Source organism: Haemorhous mexicanus, chromosome 21 (assembly GCF_027477595.1).
Source record: "Haemorhous mexicanus isolate bHaeMex1 chromosome 21, bHaeMex1.pri, whole genome shotgun sequence".
Taxonomy (NCBI): domain Eukaryota; kingdom Metazoa; phylum Chordata; class Aves; order Passeriformes; family Fringillidae; genus Haemorhous; species Haemorhous mexicanus.
Window position 1 is genome coordinate 1343642 of NC_082361.1, and position 25131 is coordinate 1368772.

General features: G+C 41.6%; 1 protein-coding gene across 9 annotated transcripts in view; it reads left to right on the plus strand.

Annotated features, from left to right (window-relative positions):
* DENND1A (DENN domain containing 1A) overlaps nucleotides 1-25131 on the plus strand; it is a 147530-nt gene that overhangs the window by 89437 nt on the left and 32962 nt on the right. For all 9 annotated transcript variants that reach the window (XM_059864833.1, XM_059864837.1, XM_059864834.1 and 6 more), the window contains exons 13-14: nucleotides 3291-3416; nucleotides 25023-25124. In XM_059864833.1, coding sequence (XP_059720816.1) covers nucleotides 3291-3416; nucleotides 25023-25124 — 228 coding nt within the window. The remainder of the gene's footprint in view (nucleotides 1-3290; nucleotides 3417-25022; nucleotides 25125-25131) is intronic.

A 25131-nucleotide genomic window follows, 5' to 3' on the forward strand; every position in this document is an offset into this window, starting at 1 on the left:
TCAGCTTGTGGTTGTTGTAAATGAAGGCCCGGGGGTGGCTGGGGCCCCTGGTGTCCCAGCTCAGCTGTGGGGCTCCTGCTGCCCCCCTGCAGAGAGAATGAAAACCATTCCCTGGTTTTCACTCAGGGAATGAAGGAGCTGCTTCCAGGGCAGCCAGGAGTACCAAACTGCAGCTCTGTAGCCAAACCATTCTCCTAAAGGGGAATCCATTTTTATTTCTTAGGCTGTGTTTGCAGTAGAACATTTCTTGCTTTATTCATGTTGACAACTGAAAAGCCTTGGACCTAATTAAAAGAATTTCCACTAGCACCTTTACTGAACCATTTCATTCTGCTGCATTGCACAGATTGCATTCTGAAACATGGTGAGAGTTGAAATTGGACCTTTAAACTTCAACTGCCAGAAGTATAAAAATCTTCTTTAAAAACATTCTCAGGGTAGACTGCATGTATATGTGTCTGTTTGGCTAGAAATAATCCTCATTTTCAGTGGTCACAATCTGAGGGTTTTTTAAAGTATTTTAGGCAGGAAACAACCCTAATTCTGCTTCTATACTCTACTTTGTATTACATACCATTTTTTTCCACAGAGTACACATGAGGGTGTTTTGGGGTGGATTTTTTTGCTACTTGTTAGTATATTTAAGTATGGCGTTGTTAACATTTTTTTGTTACAAAATTGACATGCCTATTGCAGTAATCCCACGTATATATAAAATGGACATCCTGAAATGTTCGAGGAAGTAGCAAAATACCAGTCAATGTTCTGCTTCTGTCCCAACCAGGGGAGCTGAAGCACAGAAAGGCTGTGACCAGCCCTCTGCACTCCTGGTTTGTTTAAAACAAAGCATAGCGCTTTTTCCTTCTATATAGATGGAAGGTTCTGTATCTTCACATGAATGTTTACAGAAAAGCCCTTATAACTGTGTTGGAGGTGGATTTGAAAGCTTCTCAGAGCTCTGGATATTTTATTTTACTTTTAGGAACTACCTTTAAATAGTTTATATAAGTTAATATAGAAAATAAAAGCATATTTCAACTTTAGAAGTCTAGACCCCTTCAAACATGAAGTATGCTGTTTGTGTTTGAAAATCTGGTGAAGCTTTTATATTTAGAGGATTACAGAACTCCTTGAGGAACATTATTTCACTGAATAGGAGTCAGTTTATTTTACAGGCTTCAGACTAAATCTGGTATCATGTGTTATGTTAATATGGGTTTGTGGGCTCATTAATGCGTGGATCATTGGCATAAGCATTCAGATTTATAAACAGTGCTGGACACGCTCTTGGTTATTTCTGTTATGCTAAATAATGAAACGCCTTTTACAGCAGAATCTGCGGAAGATTTAAAAGGAAATGTCTTTGCAACTGTTTTAGTAAACACAAGTGCAAAGATAACATCTAAAAGAAAAGTGAGTAGTGCCCAGCATGGATTCTGTGTTTAAAGCCTCTGGAGCACGACCAGGAGTCACTGTGGAGCCCCAAAGCCAAGGCTGCTGCAGGAGGAAGCTGAGTTAGGGATGTGCCACGGGAGGGATGAACTGAGGCACTCACAGTTCAGGAAAATCAGGCTGCTCTGGGCGACACCCAAGGCTGAGAACATCGGACTCATCTGTAGGATTTTGGATACGGATAGGCCAGAGCAAGCTTTCGTTGGGAGCTGGAGGATGGGAAGGTCTTGAAAGTTAATTTGAATATTTGAACCATCAGCTTATATTCTATGAGATGTAATTCATCCTCTCTGAACACAGTTAGTTATGGTCACTGCTAGAGGATTTGCTCACTCTGTCAATAATATTCCTACAGTGTTTCTTGCATGGTGTGAATGAAGTACACAGAGCTACCCCATGGAGATTTTCAGTATGGCATTTGGAGAAGGAAGATTTGCTAGTTATTGGCTCTTTCTGTTAAATTCATCATATGGATATTTATGGAGTTAGTCATGTTCTCCTGCGAATCGGGTTAACTAGGGATTTCCTGCCGTTCTGCTTTCCTCCTGAAATTGTGGCTCCTGCCTGTTTTCTGTGTCAGGTATCTCACTAAACTCGGGCTTTGTGCGTGGCACGGCCGCAGCCTCTAAAAGCACCACCTGGATTCCTTTCCAGAACCAGCACCCGGGTATTTGGGTTTGTCTTGCGCTGCATTGTGAGATCTGTGTCAGAACCTCAGCGTGTCCCGGTTCTGTCTGCGGCGCCGAAGGCCGTGAGGGAATCCTGAGGGGGCCGTGAGGGAATCCTGAGGGAATCCTGAGGGGGCCGTGAGGGAATCCTGAGGGAATCTTGAGGGGGCCGTGAGGGAATCCTGAGGGGGCCGTGAGGGAATCCTGAGGGGCGGCCGGAGCAGGACACAGCGGATCCTGGGCACGGGCGAGCCCTCGGCAAACAACACCAAAAATGTGTGAGAACAGGCAAAAAGCCCCAGATGACAGAGAGGAAAAGTGTGAGGAGTAAGGAATGGCGGGAGGAGCTGTCGGGACTGACACCCGAGGAGGAGAGGCGGGGCTGGGGCGGGGAGTTGGGCCGCTGAAAGGTGGCGGCGGGGGGAAAGTGTTTAAGTTTCTGTCATTGTTTCTCGCTATCTGACTGTATTTTAACTGCCAATACATTAAATTAATTTTCCACATTGGAGCCTGTGGCTCATGGGTACACATCTCCTTGAGCCCCCGAGCCTGGTGTGCGTGTTTGCCCCGAGTGCTGCTGAGGGCAGCGGGAGGGCGGCTGGGCCGGGAGCCTCTGAGGGTACCCGCACGGCCAGGAGCACAGCCCTGGCGGGTCCCTGCCCCTTCGGGCTCTGAAATGCGAGGGAATTTAACCTTAAAAACCCCTTGTATTTGTGGCGAATAGATTTTTCAAACCTTTAGGATTTTTTCCTAGCCTTGGTGGTGATGGATGGCCTGGTTGTGTGAAGCAGTTTCTCTTACTAATCTGATGTTTAAATTAATTTAGCTGCAATTGTTTCATGGATTCTAATCAAGAGTGACACAGTTTCGTAGACTACCTTTAAAAGAGTACTCAACAGCATGTTAACAGTGGATTTTAAGTGGGAGGGAAGGTTCAGTGAAGCTTTTAGTATCCTATTGGCTTCTGAATAGAATCCAAACATATCTTAGAGAAGCAAAACAGCTTGAAAAGTAATACTCTTAGAAGTGAAAAATTCATCTCTGAATTCACAATGTCACCTTTTGTCATAACTGCTGCTGTGGTTAGCACATTTTTCATTTAGCTGTGCCCCAATGTGTTGCTCTTTGTTTGTGATATGAGAGTGATCTAGACCTGCTGTGTGATTTCAGGTTTCTGCACTGAAGAACAGATTGAAGAAAGTCTCTACAACCACTGGAGATGGTGTTGCAAGAGCGTTTCTAAAAGCACAAGCAGCTTTCTTTGGGAGCTACAGAAACGCCCTGAAAATTGAACCTGTAAGTAGGCAATTAGTTGGCATAAAATGTAAATGTGCAGCTGTGGTGGAGAAAAAACCTAACAATTCAAAGTATAGCATAGCCTGATCTTCCTAAGGTCAGCATGGTGGCTCTTTGGCGGGCTAGTACTGAAAACACTGTTCAAGTCTCCAAAATGAAAGAGGTGCAACAAGCATGATCCATCACACACAAAGGGAAGAACCTTCACATGGAAATGTATGGGTCTTGCTTGGTTTTGAAAGCAGTCAAATTAGAGGAGAGATGATAAGAAAAAATAAATTAATGATCATAAGAGGTTAGTGCAGAGCTGACCATTCCCTCCTCTGCAAAACCCATCTCTTCATTGTGTTTTTGTGTTAAAAGGTGGTGGATTTGGCATTCTCCTGCTCTTTGAAGATTAATGAAAAGGTCTGGCCTGCAGACGTGTGATAAATTTAATTTTAACCATGATGTTAAATGGTTACATGGCCAGGAGCTGGACTATGGCTAGAGTGTTTCTTGAGGATTTCAGTAGCTAAAGTCTCTCCAGTACTGTAGTTTGTCTTGTTATTTTTAAAGCCAGGAGGAAAACACAGCTCAGCCTGACTTTTAAACAGCCCAGTTATTACCATCAAATACGTATCATCTCAGTGGTTCATATTCAGGTTTCAAAAATTACTTTTCAAGTCAGCACAAGTCCTTCCACATCTTACTGGGGGAATCCGTGTGTGTGGAAAAAATAAATTGTATTGACTTGTGTGTGTGTGTATGTCTGGGTGTAAGAACTGGGCTTTTAAAGCATCTCAGGTGGAATCATGGAGGTGTTTAAAATGGGGACCATAGAAGTGACAAAGATGGAGGCAGCGAGGCGCTCTGGCTGTGAGCCTCCTTTATCCCTGCTGGGGAGACACTGACTCCCCTCCATCCCTGCAGGCTTCCTTGTTCTCCAGGGCTCCTCCCTGTAGTTGCCAGGCAACTCTGGGAATATTGGTGTATGCTTTGCCTGGATGTGTGTGTGAGATTAACTAGTTAAGGGATTTATGAAGGAAAATAAAAATTTAAATTGCTGTTCTGGAAATACCATCTGGTATTTTGAAGGCTGAATGTTAAAGATGAACATTTGAAATGAGTTGACAGTGGCACGCCCCTAGAAAGTGTAACTTTGAGGGACAGCTAACCTGAGGAAGTAGCAGAAGTAGTTTAGTTTGCTTCTCATTCCATCAAAGAAAACTTGTAAATATAGCTGCACAAATATGTCATAAAGTTCACTTTCATAATCAGAAAGTGGGAAAATTCAGGGCTTTCTTTCCTAAGCCTTTTTGTAAATCAACAGTTTGATTTGTAATTATACCTTCCAGTATTAAGATTTAGATAAAGCAAATTTTCAGGTGTTTCATGCTCATGTAACACCTTCACATGGAGTGAGTACAGGGCATAAGCAATACCAACATGAGATGGTTCTTTGCATTTCATGTCCTGTAACCCCAGAAACCTGACTGTTCTTTTCAAATCATAGATAATTAGAAAATACATTCAAAGAAGTACATACAGAATACATTTTCCTCCTTTCATAGTTCCTGTCTCATAAGACAATTTAATTTCATAGACTATCTCATTGGTAGGAGCTGATTTTCTGGGCTAGATGGTGTGAATCTATTTTTCATTATTCTGTGTAGGCCCAGAATGTGTCACTGAGCAGACTCTACATTCACATTATTATACTTTAGCATAGTAAGAGCTCTTACTCTGTTCAGAGGCTTTTACTTTAGAGATACAAGGTTGTGTAATGTACATATAAACAGAACACTGGCAGTGAGTTTGTTACTGTAAACTTTCTGAGGCCTTTGGTAACTAGAAATTGCATGAAAAAACATATCCAGGTATACAGCTGGCAAGCATAGTAATAATAGTAATATTTACTTGACAAAATAGCTGCTGCAGGGCTGTTTCCTGAGGTGTTTCCTGCAGCTGCACTAAGCCAGTTTTCAGTGCAGAGGAGTATCTGCTGGGTGTGATGTACTTACAGCCCCACAGAGCTCTGTTGCTGTTAAGTCCAGTCCAACTCAGCAGCAGCTGGGTGTTCACTGGGCTGTACTGAGGCAGATTATCCTGATGCATGTGGCTTAAATGTCTGCTAGTGACACCAGTGTGAGCATTTTGGTCACTTGAATGACCTTTTTCAGATTCCCAATTTTTTTGTTGTTTGCAGAGGGAATGTTTTTCTCTCTTCTAAATATTGAATTCACACAAGTAGGGCATCGTCAGCAGAACAATCTGTGAATACGAGGTGTGTGTAAGGGTGCTTGGTAAGACTGAGCAGCTGAGGGATGTTGGGAAGCGAGGCTCAGATTTTCGGGATCGGAGCCGTGGCCGTGCACTTTCTTCACTTTCTTCTGCTGACACCTAGTGGTTCCAGGCGTTCCAGTCGGACTCTCCCAGTGTTTGTGAAGAACAACCCCCTACCTGTGAGTCGAGGTAAGCTCCGGGTGGGCTGGCCCAGAGCAGTGGGGTGTGGGTGCGACCCAGCAGGATCTGGGGGCTGCAGGGCGGTGCCGCTGCTGCAGCTTCAGCCCTGTGGGGTTTGTCCCCATCTCGCGTGGGAGCTGCACTCCAGGCTCTGCTGGGATGTACAGGCGTCCCAAATGACAGGAGTTCTGCCTGTTCTCTGGCACTGCAGGGATTCTGACAGGGCTGGTACTTGTAGGAAACCGCTGGATTGCATCCTGTTACCGTGTTGTAAATACTCCTCCATGAGCTACACCTTTCGCATGGAACTGGGACCATGACTGCTGATGCCTCCTTGCATGCAGTGGGAACTAGTGAGGATAAGTGAATCTCTGCTGTGAAGCATCAATTAATTCTCTTTGTCTTCATGGTTAATTATTCAGTTTTATTCAGGTTTATTTGCCTGAGCAACCATTAGTTGTAAACTGGATAATTTCTGGTTATTCGCATTGTTCTGAATTGATTAGGTTTAAAATTAACCTAAATATTCCTTGGATGCATCCACTTAGGAGTAAGCAGGAAATCAGAGGCAGTCAATGTGCTTTTCTGCTTCCACGCTTTTTGTGTGCTTCCAATGCTGAAATTACTTTCTAATTTGTGAACTGCTGATCTTAATATGAAACTACTTATTGAAACTTGCAGATGTTTTATATACTCCAGTTTTCACTCTGCTTTAGCTGAACCACACTGGTGGAGGAATGTGTTTTTTATACACATTGCTGCCTAAGTTCTGTTGTCCTTTCAGAGCCTGATAATTTATATTTGGATTTTAGATGGAGAAGACCATGTACTACCAATTTTCATAATTGTAACTTTGATGGGAATTTTCTCATAATACGATGCAATTTGAGCAATGGTGGGGAAAGAAACCATTATGAATAGGAGGAAATAAATTTTTTTCTTTTTCAACATAACAGTCAGTTCAACTTAAAGAGATAATAAATGCATTAATTATTTTACAAGAATCTCTGGAACAGACACAATAAAGGCCTTCAACAGTTCCAGATTCATGAGATCAGAGTCAGAAAAGTATATGATATTTGGTGCAGAGTAAAAAAGCAAATGCCAGATGAGTCAAAAAGGAAATTTTGTTGGAATGCCTGAGCAGTAGTATAAAGCAAGTGCATGCTACGTACTGGTGCATAATTCATTTTGCAAAGGCTTTGTAGCATTCAGTGCTTTATCTACTATGAAGTATGATTGTTGCCATGGTGAATTATTTTTTTAAGTTATTCAGTGGAAGAGTAAATAGTCATTTCCAACTCCCAGTAATTGCCACATCCCAGTTCCTTCCTCTCCATGGCCATCTTCTGCCTAGCTTCTTTTCCTTGCATGTATATTTTAAAGGCACACACTGCATGCAGAGTAAATACTTTCCTGTCACCAGAGCTGTCTCCACAGTTCTGAGCTTTAGGAGTGTTTGTCCATCTGTAGAAAATATGAAGAAGGATGATCCCTAATGCTTATATAACTTGTGCACAGACCTGTTAAAATGAACCCCAAGCTGTAGGGGAAACAGTGAGCAGAAGCTAGTTAAATAGAACTTTTTGTCTGACTTGCAGTTTTGTTGTGTTCTGTTTGAAGTCAGTGCTGATGTATAGCATCAGGAATTTTCTCCCACCCGTCTCTACTCTTTTCCTGTTCAAGTAGTTGAGTTCTCAGATCCATCCCTGTAGAGACAGTCTAGGAATGCCTAAATGACAGTAATTTCTAAATGTCACCCTGGTGACTTTACTGACAGGTAGGAGTAGACAACGAGAGTGGCACTGACAGTGTGTAAAATCTGATTTTTTTTGTGATAAAAATGGACATAAATTGAGTTTCTGTATATCCCGGAACTGAAATTTAAGGCTTTTTTCTTCCTACTCTGAAGATTCCGTGTTTTGTGACATTTTGAAGACCCAGGGTTTCAGCAAGCTCCCTTAGAAGCCACCTGTAACTATCGCTGTGTTTTACCATCTATGGGAAGTGCTGAATTCACAGTCATTGACTGGAAAAGATTTGGTGGGGAAACACAGTTCTGTTTGTTTTCTGTGTGATGTTTGTTTTCATTTCAATTCTGTTGCTGTTTCCTCTCTGAGCTTTACTGTTGCTATAGACAAATTTCTGCTTTTGCTGTTTTAAACCTTAAAAATGGCTTTTTTTCTAACAAACAGTTAGTGTTCTTCAAAATGGCATTTATTATTCTACATCTAAGTCTGTTGAGATATACATATGTTAATGAACCTGAAAAGACATTTTCTTTAATCTCTTCCAGCAGTCTGGTATGTAGTAAATAGAATTGTTTTGTAATTTCCAAACTGTTGTAAGATCCTCTGTTATCTAATTCCATATGCCATGCTAAGGGGAGGGGGAACCCGGGATTCTGAGGAGAAGGTAAGACAAAGTATTATTTGAGAAAGTTAACGTGACCCTCTGCTGATTGTGGTGTTTCTGCCCAGAAAGGTGCATGCAAACCTCCCTGTCCATCATACATGCTAAAGTAAAACTGCAGCAGAACTCAAATCAAAGCAAAAATAGCAAACACACCCCCCCTGCAACTCATCGTGGGAGTGGATTTGGGTGGAGGAACTTTGCCCAAAGGGATGGGGTGCTCTGCATCTCGCTGTGCAGTAACAGCAGAAACGTGAGTTTCCTTCCAGCGTGCTGCCAGAATGCTGATGGGCATAGGTCTGCTTTGGGATTATTAATGTTTACCTGCTTCATGCCGATGTTTAGGGGTTTGTGGTCACTTAGTTAGTGGAACCTTTGAGCAGTCTGAGAACTATCTTTGGCTGTGTTGTCTGAGTAACTCTGCAGCCCCCATACAAGTTGTGTGTTCAGCCGTCAGCCTGGATCAGGTCACTCTGTCTTCTGTGGTGGTGCTGCAGAAATAAAGGGAGCTTTGTTCCAAAGCCTCTCAATCTCCCTGTTACAGGGCAGGCTGTGCAGGGAGCAGCAGTCTGTGCTCTGTCAGCTTTGCTGTGCGAGGATTTGGATATTCACTTACTTGGCTGTGCCTCTCACACCTGATTCTGGCGTTTGTGCTGTTTGATGCACTTGGTTTTGCTTCTTCTCAATTTGTTTCAAGCCTTTGGTTGTTTGTTTTAGGCTGGCTCTTGCCTGTGTTTTCACTGCGTTGTCTCCTGATACTTCAGTTCTAATTGTGAGTGCCCAGCCTCGTGCAAATGCCTCCATGCAGGAGAACTTGGAGATATTTCCTGAACTAATAAAGCGCAGGGGACTTGGAGGGGAACAAGGAGGCACATAAACAAACACCAAGCAGAAAATAACATCACCCTTGAATTCAGCTTCTGTGTGAGGCACTCGGTGACTGTGTGTTTTTTCAAATGAGCTGTTGTATCTGGTATTAGGGAAAAAAAGCCACCAACACACACAAACCCATGAAAAACCCCACCCCAAGGACCTTTTAGGCAGGTGGTAAGGAGTGAACATTCTCAGTAGTGTGAGCAGCTGTACAACTGAAGAGAAAGTACCACTTCCGTTGACAGAAGATGGTGGAAGAGATTTTGGGATTTGGATTTGTAAAGTAGCTTTCAGTGGCAGATAAAGTTGATGAAATTATGATAAAAATTAAGGTATTTAATTGGGTTAGAAACAGAATAGAGAAGCCATGCCACTCTGGGCTTTCACAGTGTATATTGTGTATGAATGGGAGTGTGCAGTTTGTCCTGGTGTGGTACCAAGGGAGGCAGGGGAGAAGCAGTAAATCCTAATTAGTTGTAAGGATTTGCATAGCTGGGTGAGAGCTCGTACAGTGACACCTGGAATGCAGTGAGGCTAGAGGCAGAAGGAGCCCTTTGCTCCTGAGCCAGGACTGACAGTGGAGTTTGGGAGATTCTGACACTGCCCAGGGACTCAGGGAACCCCCTGTGTGCACTGGGAAACACAGAGGGGAGCAAGGCCCCTTTCTGCTTTGGCTCTTGCATGGCATCAGAGAGCTGGGCAACTGCTCTTCACACAGAGCGTTGGTTTTGCTCTGGGAAGGCATTAGGGACAGACAAATTCTGGCTCATGGCCAAAATGCTGTATAGGCAAAACTTAGTCTCACACTGAGGACCACTTTTTTTTCTTCCTTATTCTATTTTGGGGAACACAAAAATGTAAACTGCAGAGGGCTGATAAGTACATTGTTCTTTAAAACACACGGCACTTCAGTCTGGTAAAACATCAAATGAAAACATTCTGTCCTTTCTTATCTTTTTCTAATTTAATTCATTGTTTTCTGAGACTTTCATTCAGTGAGTAGCAGCTCTGGCAATGACAGATATTCTATTGTGACTGAAATATGCATTTTGTAAGTCATAACTTTACTTGGTATTTAAATAAACTGTGTATGTACAGTGTGCAAGATTTATGCAGAGCACAGCTGGAGGTGTTCTGCTCAGAATTCCTATGGTTTAAAATGTCTCTTTCAAGTTTGAAAATGTGTTGTGAAGTAGGTACCGTTATGATAATTGGAAGTTCAGCTTCTCTGTCTTGCTCTATTATTTTTTTGAATACAATTAACACATCACACACATTTCACCTGGTCTCTCCTCATTTACCTCTGACACTTCCTTGATATTTATTTAGACACATGTGGTGTCTTCGCTTTGAACTCAATAGTTGGTATATTCACTAGTTTGTTTTTTTTTTTTAATAAATATTTTTCTCATTTGGAGATATACAATTAGTTTGCACTGTTAGAGAAAGGTGTACATATTGATGTCAATTTGAATCTTTTACTTATTTGTTGGATGATCAGGACATAAATTGTATAAAGATTGTAGAGAAAACTGTGATTACTCTCAAATCAAAATACCTGCTGTGAAGTTGCAGAAGCAGCTCATTTATTATAGTTCTCATGAGAAAACAGTACAGAGCAGATATGCACAAAGCTGTCTAGAGAAGAAATTAAAAATATATATGAATAATACTTTTAATTTAGAATGGCTGTTTTTTCTTTCAGGTAGCATAAAGGTGAAGCACAAATCTCAATGTTTAGTTTGAAATAAGCTTTATTCTTCCAGAGTCAGTAGCAATGCTTTTGTTTCTGATGACAAAACAAAGACTAAGTTTTGGTTTTAAAATATAATCGAATTCTTGAACTGGAATTAATAACATACTGTTGGCATAGTTTTTAACTAAAATAATGTATGTGGTGTGCTGTGTTATGTGATATGTATAAAACTGTCAGCAACAAAACACCAGTGGCCTCCAGAAGACAATTACAAACCATATCAGGTTTATAATTTTGAGGGGGGAAAAAAGGGATCTGACTCATCACATTTCAGTGATCCAGGAGAAAATAATATGAAAATATCATTAGATGTATTTCATCTGTGGAAATGAGGCTTGGCGTTTTATTTATGTCTTCTTTTTTAAATTTCATTTTGGTTTTAGGAACGCTTCTAATCCTTGGAGTTTTAATAAGGAATAAGTCCAAAGTCCAGCCTAAGCTTGACCCTCACAATAACACAGGACATTTTTCTGGATTATTTAAAAAATTTTGGCTGCACTTTGGAGCGAACTGGGGCTGCGATTTTGCAGAGTTCCTGTTCACTGTCCCTTCCTTTGATAGCAGATTCCGTAGGATTTTCAGTAACTGTATTACTGGAGATGTCTGAGATTTGTAAATTAGTTTATTACAGGAAAAAGATATCATCTACCGACTAAGAATTCATTTGCTTTGTCTTGAAATTGAAGTGATCAACTAAGCTTTTCAGGTCCAAGGCTTCTGTGTGAAAATTCAGACGATCCCTCCCCAAAGGGAGTGTTTTGTTGGCTTGGTCAGGGCAGGCAGGGGCCTGGCTCAGCCCTTGCTGTGCCTCTGCTGCGAGGCCGGGGTGCAGAACCCACGGGAACAGGCGTGTGCTCAGGAGATCCACATCCAGGAGTGCTGAAGGAAATCAGGGGCTTCTTTAAGGTACCTTGCACTTGGACTTCAGTTGTCAAAATGCACATTTAAAATTATCTCTATAAAATACTCCTTGGAAGAGTATATATTTTTTTAATTTTTTTTTTTTAATGAAATTCTGTGGTAAAATATTTCAAGTCCTGGCTAAGCTGTAAAGCTTAGGGCTGATAAACAAAGCATCTGAAGCCAAATGGCCTCTTAGCTAACCCCAATTAAAATAAAGATTTCATTGCGCTCTGTCCTGACAGAGAGGGAACATATTGTTGCCTTTAAGGGAGTTTGGTTTAGTTAATGAAAGAATTTATTTCATTTTTTCAAATACAGAACCTAATTAAATAAGTTTCAACTTGACTTGTAGTTGAGGACATTTTAACTCCTTAAAGGTTACTTTTGTGTCCAAGTACAGCTGTCTTTTGAATAATTCCTGATGCGGTATTTAGGTTAGTGATTTATATCACAAGAAAGTTTGTAGTAGAGCTCATGTAACTGTTTGCCTCTTGCTAAATGTATATCATAAATATATATTGTTGATTCCTAAAGCGTTGAAGTTGTTATTGACATTACATTATCTTGATGTATTACATTTATTTGGAATCCAGTGTTACTCAGAGCTAGCAACTAATACAGGACTCTTGGAAGTACTGTGGAAATGCCAGGAGTTTGCTTTGAGTGCCTCTTAAAAGCTGTAGATTATATATGTACTTTCCTTCTCCTGGTGCTCAATGAAAAGAAAAATATGTCAAAGAATTATTTAGGTGAAGCTCTCCAAGCAGCAATTAAAGTCTGTATGTCCAGAACATTTTTTCTTAGAGAGGATTAATGGTGAAAATGAAAGCAATTTGTGAGGATTATATGTGTGATTAGTTTGCCTTTCCTTAGGATCTGTCTGTACTTGTATGGATAAAGCACATCCCCCATTTGGCAACCGATGATTTATTACATAGGCTCAACATAGTCTCAAGAATATACAAAAAATAAAGAACACTTCTGTCTAAAATTGCTTTCTTATTACACGTGAGAATATTTTACTTGAAAGCAGTCAAGAATGGGAATGCTGCTGCTTACCTGAATTTCCTGCCTAAAACTGGAGGCATGTTGAATGGTTGCTGTGTGTCTGGCAGTAAAACCAGAGGAGGTCCAGGCTGTGCTGAAGGACAGGGATGGTGCTGCTTGGCTCTGCTGTTTACACTTGGGCACAGGAGTTCTTGGAATTAACAGCACCTAATCAGCATTTACACAAAGGGAGGGGGCTTGTAAGTTATTTGTTACTGAAACTGAGGCTAACTAAGGGAGTTCATGCTTAAAGGAACATTTTTAGTTGTAACAAGTATGTCAATGTTTTCCCCAAATGTATCTATCAAACTCTGAACAGGTTTTGTTCTGGAGCAGTGGCCTCCACTGCATAGGGAGGACTGCTTATTTAAGAACATCCACATGTGCCCCCTCATTTGGGGATTTTAAGCTAACTTTGGAGTGTGTGTTCTCTTCCAAATGTCACTCAATCACGTGCCCTCCTTTACATGTGCAATGAATTGCAGTTCAGCTCTCTTACAATGAGTTTTCAGGGTGAGCAGTGAAGCTGTCTCCAGTAAAGGACAATTGATTTCCCTGAGTCAGGGTCATTCCCAAAGCTCTTGACAGTTTCTGCTGCTGGTCTGTGGGATTGTTGCCTTCAACTATGGAGGTAAATGATTCGCAAAGAATTCCTGCCTCTGAGAGGAAATTAATAGGTTTTTTTATGGATAAGTAACAAAATATTTAATAGGTTTTTTTATGGATAAGTAACAAAATATTAAATTGTTTAGGAGGGGCTTGCAGGGGCTTTTTAGTTGAAAAAGAGGGTTCTTTGGTGTGGGTGTGAACATGAATGAAATTAAGGGTTAGGTAGTACTGGGATCCTAAAAATCTCTGATTTATTTGACATATGTTGGAGATCCTGAGGTAGCTGAAATGCAGGGCTGTTCTTTTCTCTTCTGTGAATTTCTGTAGATCATTATAATTACGTTGTATTTCAGAAATCTCAGTAGTTGCCAAATGTAACCAAAAATAAAGCATCACATCCAGCTGGAGTTCCAGATAGCCTCACTCTGCCCTAAAGCCATGTTTCCAGCCATTATCTTGTCATAGCTTATTGGGCTCAATTTTAATTAAATGTTAATAGCAATTTTGCAGTCAGAACTGACATGAAAGTTTTCCAAAGATTATTATACCCACAGGATATCTTTGCTATGTGTTTTTCTTGATTCTTTTTTTTAGTCTTGTTCAGGCCCTGTTCTTTGGAAAAGTCTTTGGTGATGGAGAACATGAAACAGAAAATGGTGCAATGTCTTGACTGACAAGGATCAGTTTACAAGGGCTTATCAACTGAATTTTGTATTCTGCAAGGACATCAAAAACGTACATGTTTGATAAGGGTCTTGGGATTTATTTGATTTTCCTTAGTGTGGTGTATACACTGAGTGTTCTACATTTAGGTTTCAACATACAGATGCTGAATCTTCAAATACAAAAAGGGCTTTTGCAATGCTGCAACCTTTAGTTCCTGTGTCTCTGCCTTTAAGGATGTTGTGTTCAGAATGGTAGGCACAGCTTATACTGTTGGATGTTGGCTCACTGGTTCTTACTGCTGTATAGGAAGCCCTGTAGTATTAATTGGTTGTCAAATCCCTAAGAAATAACAGATTCATGTGCTTGGTCACAGTGCCCTGTTTAGAAGCTGCAGTTTGCCCCCATCCCCAGCCTCTCCATGTAACACAATTACAGATGTGCATCCAGGACATTTAGTGGATTGCGTTTCATTAATACAATTTGAACAGACAATACCAAGTTGCTGTCGGGCCGTGCTGACAGCTAATTACTGAAATGAAGGGTGTGCATGGCTAAGGAACAGTGGAGCATGTCTCAGGAATAGGAAAGCAGCACAGAAATAGTGCCACATCTTGGAATCACTCCTCTGGACAGTTTGCTGTCTCTGCAGACCAGCTTTGTCACATATCTGATCATGGTGGGGAGTTAGACTTCAGGGAAACAAAGGTTGTTGCTGTTGATGAAAATGCAGTGTAGTTCTGGTTTGCCCTTCCCTCTGGTTAATTCAGACACTTGTACGTACTTACCCATCTGCTGACCACACTTGCCTCTTGCTTACAGACATCACTGCACGTTTCCCCGTAGAATGTCCAGTCTGCCTATGTGAGTACCAGAGATACTGTGAATGTCAGTCGATTTTGTAGCATTATTTATAGGGAAAGCTCTCACTGACAGTTTGAAGAAGGAAGACAAGGAGAGACTCCTCATTGTTTCTTCCAGTGTAAGAAACCTCAGGCAGTCAAGTGGGGTTTGTAACAGCAAAGGTTTAAAAGAAACAAGTAGTGTTCTGTGTAGGATAGGCAATAATCCTGCCAAGCACTTGATCAAGTGATACTGAGGAAGCTTGTATTGATTTGGGGCAATTTGGAGAGATACTTGGTTCAGATTTGTTTGATGTGCAAACACCCCCTTCACCAAGTGCTTCTGGACCTGTCCAAAAACTCCTTGGGTGTTGTTCTAGAGCAGGGGAAGCTGAAGCACAGGGTGTTCACTACTGAGCAAGGTGCTCAGCTCAGAATATTTGTAAAAACCTCTATTGCCTAATGGGATTTGGTCTTTACAATATATCTGCAGAATTATTTAATATAATGGGAGGCTGGCTACAAAGCTATTTTATCACCCAATTCATTCACCTGACACCTGTACTGGAAGACAAGGTGCTAGTTATCGGAGATCTTTTTTCTGTTGATGCTCAGAGAACTCTTAGATTGCCAGTGTGGCTTTTCTGTATCCTGATGGCAACAAGGGCCAGTGGCACTTCTGAGCAACTGACGTCATTTACTCTGTGCATCTCCAAGTCCTCAGGTAACATGGACATAACAAATACTCTATTTCTTGGAAATAACAAATACTCTCTTCAAATGGAATTGAATCTTAAAAATTTTTGATTCAAATCTGCTGCTTAGTTGGAGGAAAAAAGGTACCAGTAGCAGGTTGCCAGTAAAGGGTCTGTTCTGCCTTATGAACTCAAAAATTCATGTTAAGGTGCTGCAATAGTATGCTGTTTTTGCAATTCATTTTACTGAACAAATTCTAGATTGAGCTCTGCTTACATGTATTCTCTCTCCATGGAAATTATGTCCTTTTTCTCATTTCAAATTAGGTGAGTACAATGAAGTCCTTATTTTACATATTTATTAACAAGACATTCATCCCTGTGGTATTGTAACTACCCTCAGTACTCTATGCAAAGAAATTACACAGAGAACTCACCTTCAAGGAGATTATATGTGGTCACTCTTTTTCAAGCATTATTGCTTGAGTAATTACAATTACATCTTTGTAATTCTTAAGTGTTGCTCTATCAGCCTTTATTTTGTGCCATTCCTTTCCAGAAGTTGTTGATGGCATTGATTTTTTGGTTTTTTGTAATTCTGAAATAAATCACATTAAAGGCCTTATGCCAAGTCTGAATCTCATTGGATATTCATTGTTAGAAAATTGATGAGTGAAGAAATGATATCAACTGTGCTGTCTAGCACATAGAGGGTTAAGGGAATTTTTGGTCTCACCAAAAAGTATTTGGTCAGGTACTCAGGTGCTGGAAATTTTCTTTGCAACATCAGTCACCTAGGAACATGATCATCTGCTGTTCTGGGGTAGAGATTACAGAGCTTAATGATTAGCTCCTATAAGCTGCAGCTGATGCCAGACTCTACCCCCTTTACACCTAATTAGCCTCATTAATGAGCTCTTCTGCTCTCCACAGAGAGGGCTTCCTCTTCAGAATAGGAAATAAAAATACTTCACCCAGGTAGATGTGCTGAAACCTTTAATTATTGCCCACACCTGCAAAGCATTGTGTGTCTGACAGCAATATTGCTTCCCCGAAACTGCTTATTTACAGTGACCACAGCACCAAGCGTTAACTCTTTAGCACCAGCGCACCTGCTGTGAGCCTTTGCCAGTATTTATAAAGGGTGGAAAGATAGGCACTTGCAAATTTAATGCTTAATCAAGTTGGATGTGATCTGGGAGGGAGGCAGTTTGTATGTGACAAAAACATTTTTAAAAGTTTCTGAGTGTTTTGTTTAATCCTGAAAGATGAGCTGAAATTGCCAATGCGTGTCAAATACAGCAATAGCCGGACTAAGAGCGCCGTTAGGTGATGAGCAACCTCTGTGTTTGAAGCAATGTAATTTAGTACTGCCAAAATGGAAACATGGAAAAATATACTTGTGTGATCAATGGAGCAGGCAGTAACTGTGCTAATGAAGTGTTCAGGGTGATTCTGAGCCGTAGCAATTCCTGGTCAATATCTGGTGTAGACTTGGGAAATTTAGGACGCTGTACGTTGTTGGTTATTAGCGGTGCTGCTGAGGCAGCTCTGGAACGTTTTGTGTGTGCCTTTGGGTCCCACATCCACAGCTGGAGTTGGCTGGTTCCTTAGGAACTCTTTCCTCAGTAGCCAACATTCCTGAAGCTTCTGCAGGCAATGCCTGCTGCGAGCATTCCCAGCAGCCATGGTGCAGCTTCTCTCTGACACTGGCAGGAGTTGGCTTCGGGCTGGTTCCCCGGAGTACTCTGCCTTGTGGAATCTGAATATTGGGCTGCAGGATTCTCCGAGACTGCAGGCAGCTGCACTCATAAGCTGGGCGTCTTTCTGAGGGAGTTTGAGGCAAGGAAAAAATGTTTACCTGGAAAATTTGTCTTCTAAAATGTATAGATGATGTGCCTCCTGCGAGGCATGGGCAGTGCCTGTGTGAATGAATGGGCTTTCCAGCCAAAGTGATGAGTTTTCATGCATTTTAGTCAACTCTGTTTCCCTTGAAGATGCTCTTAGCAGGCTGCTGAGCTAATGTGGACAGAAGCCTTTGAGTTAAAAAAGGAATTTGGAACAAAAAACATGTATTCACGTAACTGAAAATGATTAACAGAAAATAGGGTCTCCAAGCTGTGAGGTCACCACAATAAGAGACATTGTTAACAAATCTTTTATTATTATTAACAATTCTTTTGCATGTGTAGGGGAACATTTGTTTTACTTTATTAATAATTAAAACAGCATCAAACTTCCCCAGCCAAGATGGAATCATGCACTGTGTGAATCACAGAAATTCCTGTGCATTTTTCCAAGAATGCAGTTTTAACTGAATGCCAAAATAAAGCATCAAAGTGAATTATTATTAAAATATTTGCATCATGTTTTGTCAGTTGTTGCAGCTTCGCATCACCATTACATAAATGGGATGGAGGCACTGCACGTGGACTCTTCTGGTGGAGACGTTGGCGTGTTCGGTTCTGTTTCCTTGGTGGAAGCCAGAGGTTCCAGGGCAGATGAGAAGGACTTGTACAAGCTCCAGCTGATCTCTGAGGGCCTCTGGGTCTGGAGGGGAGCAGAGCCCGGCAGTCCCTGCCCATCTGCTCCCTGTCAGAGCACGCAGCCGTGCTGCTGGCCCCGTGCCCCGGCCAGCCAGCTCCGGGCGCTCCCGCCCGGTCTCCACGACAACTCCGGGAGCCGCCGAACCGCCGCTCCCAGCCAGATGCTTCCCTGCACATGGGCTCTAATTAGGGGTGTTCTCCCCCTACAAAGGAGTTGGGAATTTTGCATGGTTTCCATGTCAGGAATGTGTTGCGGTAGGATGGGAGTTGGGAGGAGCCACGTGGCCCAAGTGGACGTGATTGCACTTACTGCAGATTGCAGTGTCCTGTGGGTTTGCAGGAGTGTACGATAATTCAGGACAGAGCAAAACGAGGGGGGAGAGCAGAGAAAGGAAAAGTCTGCTTGTGAGATGGGTCCTCTAGTTATCAAGGCACTCTGATGAAAGTGATAGAAGATCAGCAGCTTTGATGATTATACTGATGTGGTGTTTTCTGTCTTGCCTTGACAGAGGCAAGACAGAAAACACCACATCAGGTGGTGAAATGAGGTGAAATCTGTGCCTTTTTCTGACAATGGGTGAGAAAATGATAAAAGGAGAGTGAAAAGTTCTCATTTGCATGAGGGAATGGAACCTTTTTCCAGTGTTCCTAATCCAAGGCCCCTGGTAAGCTCTCTCAGGGACAGGATCTGCTCTAAGGTGAGCCTTTTCTGGCTGTGTTTTTCCATGGCAGTAGCTGAGGCCTCCTCACCAGGTTGTCGAGAGGCATAGCACGAGGGACAGATCCTCCCTTGGTGAGTTCTGCTGTAGCATTTCCTTTGCCAGTTACTCTGGAAGGAGGGGGCACTGCAGGCCATGTTCTTACATCCTGTACGTCAGTGGATCTACCAGAGACTGGGTGTGTCTAACTCAGTGCAAAATAAAAAGTTTCATTCCATTAGATCCATTTTATTTATAGAGTCAGGAGGTTTGCTACCCAGCTAAGAGACTGGGATTTCATGACCTCTCTTTATGACTAAGGATTCTCTCACATTGCTTTAGTGAAGTTAAAAACAGTTTGTTCTCCTTCTGCATCTATATCAGCATCTAAATCTTACAGTAAAGTACCCTGCTCTTCAAAATAGCTGTTTATTGAATATGGTTTTGGGGATCTTGAGATAATGGAGTCATTTACATTGTGCACAAAAACATATTTTCAACATATTTTTCTGGAAACCTCGTTGATTTGGATGAGTTTGGACTTTTTACATGTATCTAAGAAATCAAAGGAAGCAAAGTAACATTTGTGGTCTTGAGGCATGTTGTTCATTTGTAAATCTCGGCCAATGATTTGTTATTTCCACAGAGATTTTATTTTTTCCTATTTTAACAAAATACTTTGTATTCTATTGAGTTTTAATAGGTGAAGCAAAAATAGCTCGTGGTTTATCTGATAGGCAATACTTTGTGTAGATTGTTTTTCCAAGCACACTTTTATATTTTGTCATAGTATAAAATAACTCATTTAAAGAATTGCACTGCAATTTTTCTCCTCCTCTGTATTGTCACTATATTCCACAATAGTTAAAATAGAAAAAGGCCTTTTCATTGCAGGGACCCTGAATTGGCAGCTGCTTTGCATGCCGAACGTCCCAGCTTCAATGGGAGCATTGCTCATGGAATGATTGCAGGACCAGGCCCTGAAATTACCTTGCCAGCTAATGATAAAATCGCATGCAGGCCACAGGGGTTTTTGTGGAATAAATATAAGAGTGGAACAATATCCAGTACACATTATACCAGTAATTTAAAGCATATTCAGGACAAAGAGAGAGTTCCCAGTGCAGGCAGCATCATAGAGATTTGCTGTATCTGATAAAGATTAGGTTTCTCAGCTCATAATACCATACTATTACTTTCCTTTTGTTAGTCTTTCAACACCTACACTCCTGCATTGACACAATATCAAGTAGGAAGAGGAAGAATAGCCTTGTATTTAAGGGACTGAGCAGGGATTAAAGAAATTTCGGTTCTTTTCCCTGGCTCTGCCAGAGACTTTTGTGACCGTGTACAAGTTACTTATTATTTTCATGCCTCTATTCTTGATCTGTGAAATGGTGATTTTTTTTTTTTTTTTTTTTTTTGCTTTCTTTTTCCTCCCAGCCCTAAAAGCTTTCTTGCTGGCTTCTTTGCACTTCATGTGCTAGGCTTGTTGCTTGAGTTCCATCTAGGAAGCTGTAGCAGTTGCGTAGGGACAGGAAGAGTCTGGCTGCTGTAGGTGATGAAATCAGGGCAGGCAGTGGCTGGAATTAGCCATATAAACACTTGGAAAGCTGGCAGGCTCCATTACAGTGATGTACTTTCATTAGTTGTGGGTATGAGTGTGTGTCATTTACTTGGTCTAACATGAAAATGTCAGGTATCCTGATGAACTAACAAAGTTTGAAAGAAGAAGCAAAACCATTGCTCTGCCGTGGAAGTTTTCTCTGGTTACACATTTTTTGACAGTTTCATCTTTATTTGAAGTTGGTTTTGTGCTCTCTTGCTGTTTCTCTACGAGAGGCTGTATTCTGTAGCGAGGAACTGAAAAAATCTGAAATTGGGTTGGTGATGGAGCTGAGCTCTTCAGTGAGACTGCACTGTTTGGGCAGTGCAGTCTGCATTCGTAATACATGGCTTTAAAACGCTTTTCAAGATTGTACTTGGCAGTAATAATTTTTCAGAACTGGTAGTCTCTTATTGAACAGAGCCTGAATGTACTTTTCTTTAGAAGGCATGTGGTCAAATCTCTGAACACGTGATTTCTTTGTTCCTGAGCTGCATCTTGAGATGCTAATAAAGCTCTGGTATCGTTCATTTAATGCAGAGAGTTTGATCCCTGCTTTCTGGATCCCATTATGACTGAGGTGGATGCGAAGAGCTCTCTTGTGCTGAATGTATGGACTGGTTATGGGAGGTTATTTGTCAGTGCAATTGCAAGCTGAATGAGCTAATGTCCTATCAGGTGTCTGTCACCAATTTCAGGTTTTCTTTATGAAATCCCGCTGGCTGGCTGATGATCCTTCTTCAGCTGTGATGAGCTAATCTTTCCCTGACATTGCCATCACAGTTCTGGAAAGATCTGCAGAGCAGTGCCTTGCCTTTGGTTGGTGCTGTACGTGACATAGACACATATATATCCAGATCATTCTCCTGTCTTGCTTTATCATTCTGGGTGGAATTAAGGCTGATGAGTCCTAGAATATCCCCTCTGGCTTTATTTTGCCATTTTCAGCATAACCATTGTCATATGGGGTGTGGTTCTTTGCAGTGTCAGGTGATACAGGACTGGCTTGCATGCCCTTGGTTTGCTGTGTCCTGGGGGTGCTGCAGTGGCCCTGCATTTGCAGCTTGTCTGCAGTCAGTGGCCATCTCTCTGTGTGCCTGCAGCCCCAGGTGTTGCAGCGTGTGCTGCTGTGCAGAGCAGCTCTGCAGTTGTAGCCAGGCTGTGCTGGCCCTGAGCTCACCTGCCCCAGGTGCTGTCCGTGCTCACACACCCTGCACTCCTGCCTTCCGTGGCACAGCTTTGAGAGCTGTCTAAACAGTCTTCACCTGTGGCTTCTTGGGCTTGGTGATCTTTTTGTTGGGGTTTCCCCCCTCTTAGAACTGAGTTTTGTGAAATCTTTGCTTGTATGAGGGATTCTCACTGTTGACCTAATGTCTTTGAGCCCTGACTTTATTACCTTGCTGTTCTGTCCAGCACCCAGTGCTGCCTTCAAAGCACTGGAATCCAGGTGCACATTCCTGCAAGAGTGGGAGTAGATGGATTTCCATGGCTTCTCTGAGCTCCTGTGTCTTTCCAGAAACATCCTTTGTGTTTGCCTCTGTCCCTTCCTCCATGTTCTTCTCTCATCTGAGCTGTCTTCTGTCCCACATATTTCAGTCCTTCATACTCGCTCTGAAAGTTCCTGCCATAATCAGTGAGCTGAGGAATTCCTTAAAATAGGAGGGATTGTGATGAAATTTTTTACAGTGTAACTAAACAAAATTGGGCTTTATCTTTTAATTTGTATTATGGCTTCTTAAAATAAAACATCAGGTTTCCTGAAACTCTAGAACAGTCTGAAACAAGTCCTGTTCTCCTTTTATTTTCCAGTTGCTGCCTTAAGTAGGTTTAAGCATTATTTTAGAATGTAACAGAATTCCAATATAAAAATAGGTCTGGCAGCAGATCAGATGTGGGCTGAAACTTTTCAGCTTTTTCAGGGGTCATGAGATGCAGCACTGCCCTGATGAACTTCATTATGCCAGATGAATATGAAATAGTCATATAAAGGGAGATTTGCAAAGACATAAGGAAAAGACACCTATTTTTTCAGTGCTTCTGGGAATCTTAATCTTATATTTTAAAGTTTTTTTCTTTTACGTTAAGATTGCAGATGAAATGTGTACATTTTTGTAATAAAAATAATTCTGTGATTCAATCTTGAAATAGATGTGAATTATCTGTAACATTACAGATCAAGTCAGATTCCTCATCGAGTCATGTTGTGCACACAGTTAGAGCCTTTGCAGTGCAATACTTCAGCCTCTGTTAGGCATTTACAGTTGAAAAGGATATTATGGATATTTAAGGTGTTGATGAATCATGGCCTAAATTTTAATTGGTGGAACCAGTGAGTTTAGGAGTCGATGAGTTTTTCAGGACAAGTTATTTTACTTGTTTCACATGCAAACAAGACCATTGCTTTCACACCAGATCTGCAGTTCTGCGGCTGTTCCCCGTGTATAATGTCATTTGTCAGTAAAAGCAGAGCTGATTAGCTTTGTAATTTACAGTTAACCAGATCTGTCAGGAAAATGGTCTTATTGTCCAGCTCGCCTTTTTGTCCTGAAGCTGTGGCTGGGGGTGGAACAGTGTATGCACCTCGGGGAGGTCAGCGAGGGTGGAAGGCACTAATGCATTCTGAGCTGCAAAGCTCACGCTTGACCTCGATGATTAAAGTTTTTTTCTGTCATCCAGCAGCCGTTTAGCCTGAAATGTCTCTTAAGAAGTCAAAAGGTCTAATCAAGCTAATGAACAAACTCAATCATTAGTACTTTGGGAAGGAAGTGTGCTAGCACTGCTGGTGCCCCAGCTGCAGGGTGTGTGTTGCTGGGGCGCAGGAGCTGCTGGAGGTGCAGCAGGGCTGAGCTCATCCCACGGTGTCCACGCTCTGCTCTGGCCATGGGGGAAATTTTGCATTCCTGTAGGTGATAGGAAGGGCTGCTTTTTTCCTTTGAAGGGTTTTTAAAGTGAGGATTAAACAAAAGCTAAACCTTCCTTGGGTGACCGTGTGTGCTAGTGAACTAATCTGCATTTCTCTTTACCCATTCCTCCCAGCTCTTTTCACTCTGATTTCTCTGACATGGATAAAATATTTTTCAGGGATCCTTTGTTACATTCCAGTATCTGAAGTTAATGGGAAAGCCTTTTTTGCACTGGTCAGGTGGATGACAGCTGTTAGTCATTTAAATGCAGTAAAACCTTCCAGACAGTGCACACCTTGGCTTTGGAGCCAGAACCTTTGTCATGTGTGTCCTGGAGACTGGCACCAGTGTCCTATATGTGTGCACATACCAGCCAGACCTGTTTTTCCAAACATTTTCTCTTTGTTTATTATATAATGAAGTGTCTTATAATTCTTTATTCTGATGAGAGCAAAGCCACAGCAAAGAAAAAAGTAGTTTTTTCACACTTACGCTTCTTGCCTGGAAAGCATGTAGTGATTTCGGTTTTCCCTGTAAAAAGAATAAATCAAAACCAGGTTATTATTTTTAAAATAAATTACCCTGAAACTGTAACTATCACGTAAGAAACCTGCTTTTTTTTTTCAAATCCATGGAAATTCACTGGTTCAAGCAAGGAGTGACAGAAACTCTCCTAAGAAAGTAACTTCCCTCTGTCAAGAATACCCATCCCGTTCTTAAACACACACTTGCAATTGATCCTTTCCTCAGTCATTTTAGCTGCCCTGTTATTTTACACAGCCAGTGGTAAATATGAGAGTACTGATTTAAAGCTTTCAGAAATAGAATGATATAGTCCTTTAAAAGGGGATGCTTTAAGACTTTTTGCTATCTAATCTTAATTTTGAATATTCAACAGTTGAAGAGTCCAAATATATGTTGGGTTAATATGAGCATCCATAAGCATATATGTGGGTTAGTATGAACATCTGTAATAATTATACATCAGTATAATTTAGTCCTTTGTTACTTGTTTTTAACTCAATAAATGTATTTGCTTGGTACGTTGTGTATTTGTAGACGTGTGGAAGAAATTGTGCCCTTATGGCAGATACACAGCAGACTCCAGCATTACCATAACTCATTAAAATGAGATAAAAGTAGAACTGCAAAGCAATGTCTGTCTTTTGCCGACAAGATTGGGAAAAAGGGAAATTCCACTCCTCCAATAGGAGTTTTTCAGAGATGTGGAAAGAGCAGAGTGGACATTCCTGACCCGTTTGTGCTGGCTCTGCTGAGGCAAATAAGCAGAGTATGCAGAATTCACATGACTCTGTGTCATATGTTGGGGAGAGTAAGTAATATTAGCTTTTTGAATTAAGAAAGTTCTTCAGCTTTAGCAAAATGTGTGTAAAGCCACTCTGGTTTATTTTGATGATCTACAATTTTCCAGCCTGTTTTTCCATCCTGTGGTTGGGACCTGCAAATAAAGTGCAGTTTACTCAATGCTAGGTAAGGCCTATGTTCCTTACCTGTTTATTTTGGAAGGGAAGAAGGCCAGGTGCAGGCACTGCATTCTCAGGGACTCAGCCAAGGCTGTTGGAGTGTTTAATGCTCTGAACTCCCCAGGGTGAACCCATCACTTTCTGCGAAGAAGCGTTCGTGTCCCACCGTTCGTCTGTGATGAGGCAGTTCCTGCAGAATGCCATCCAGCTCCAGCTCTTCAAGCAGGTACTGC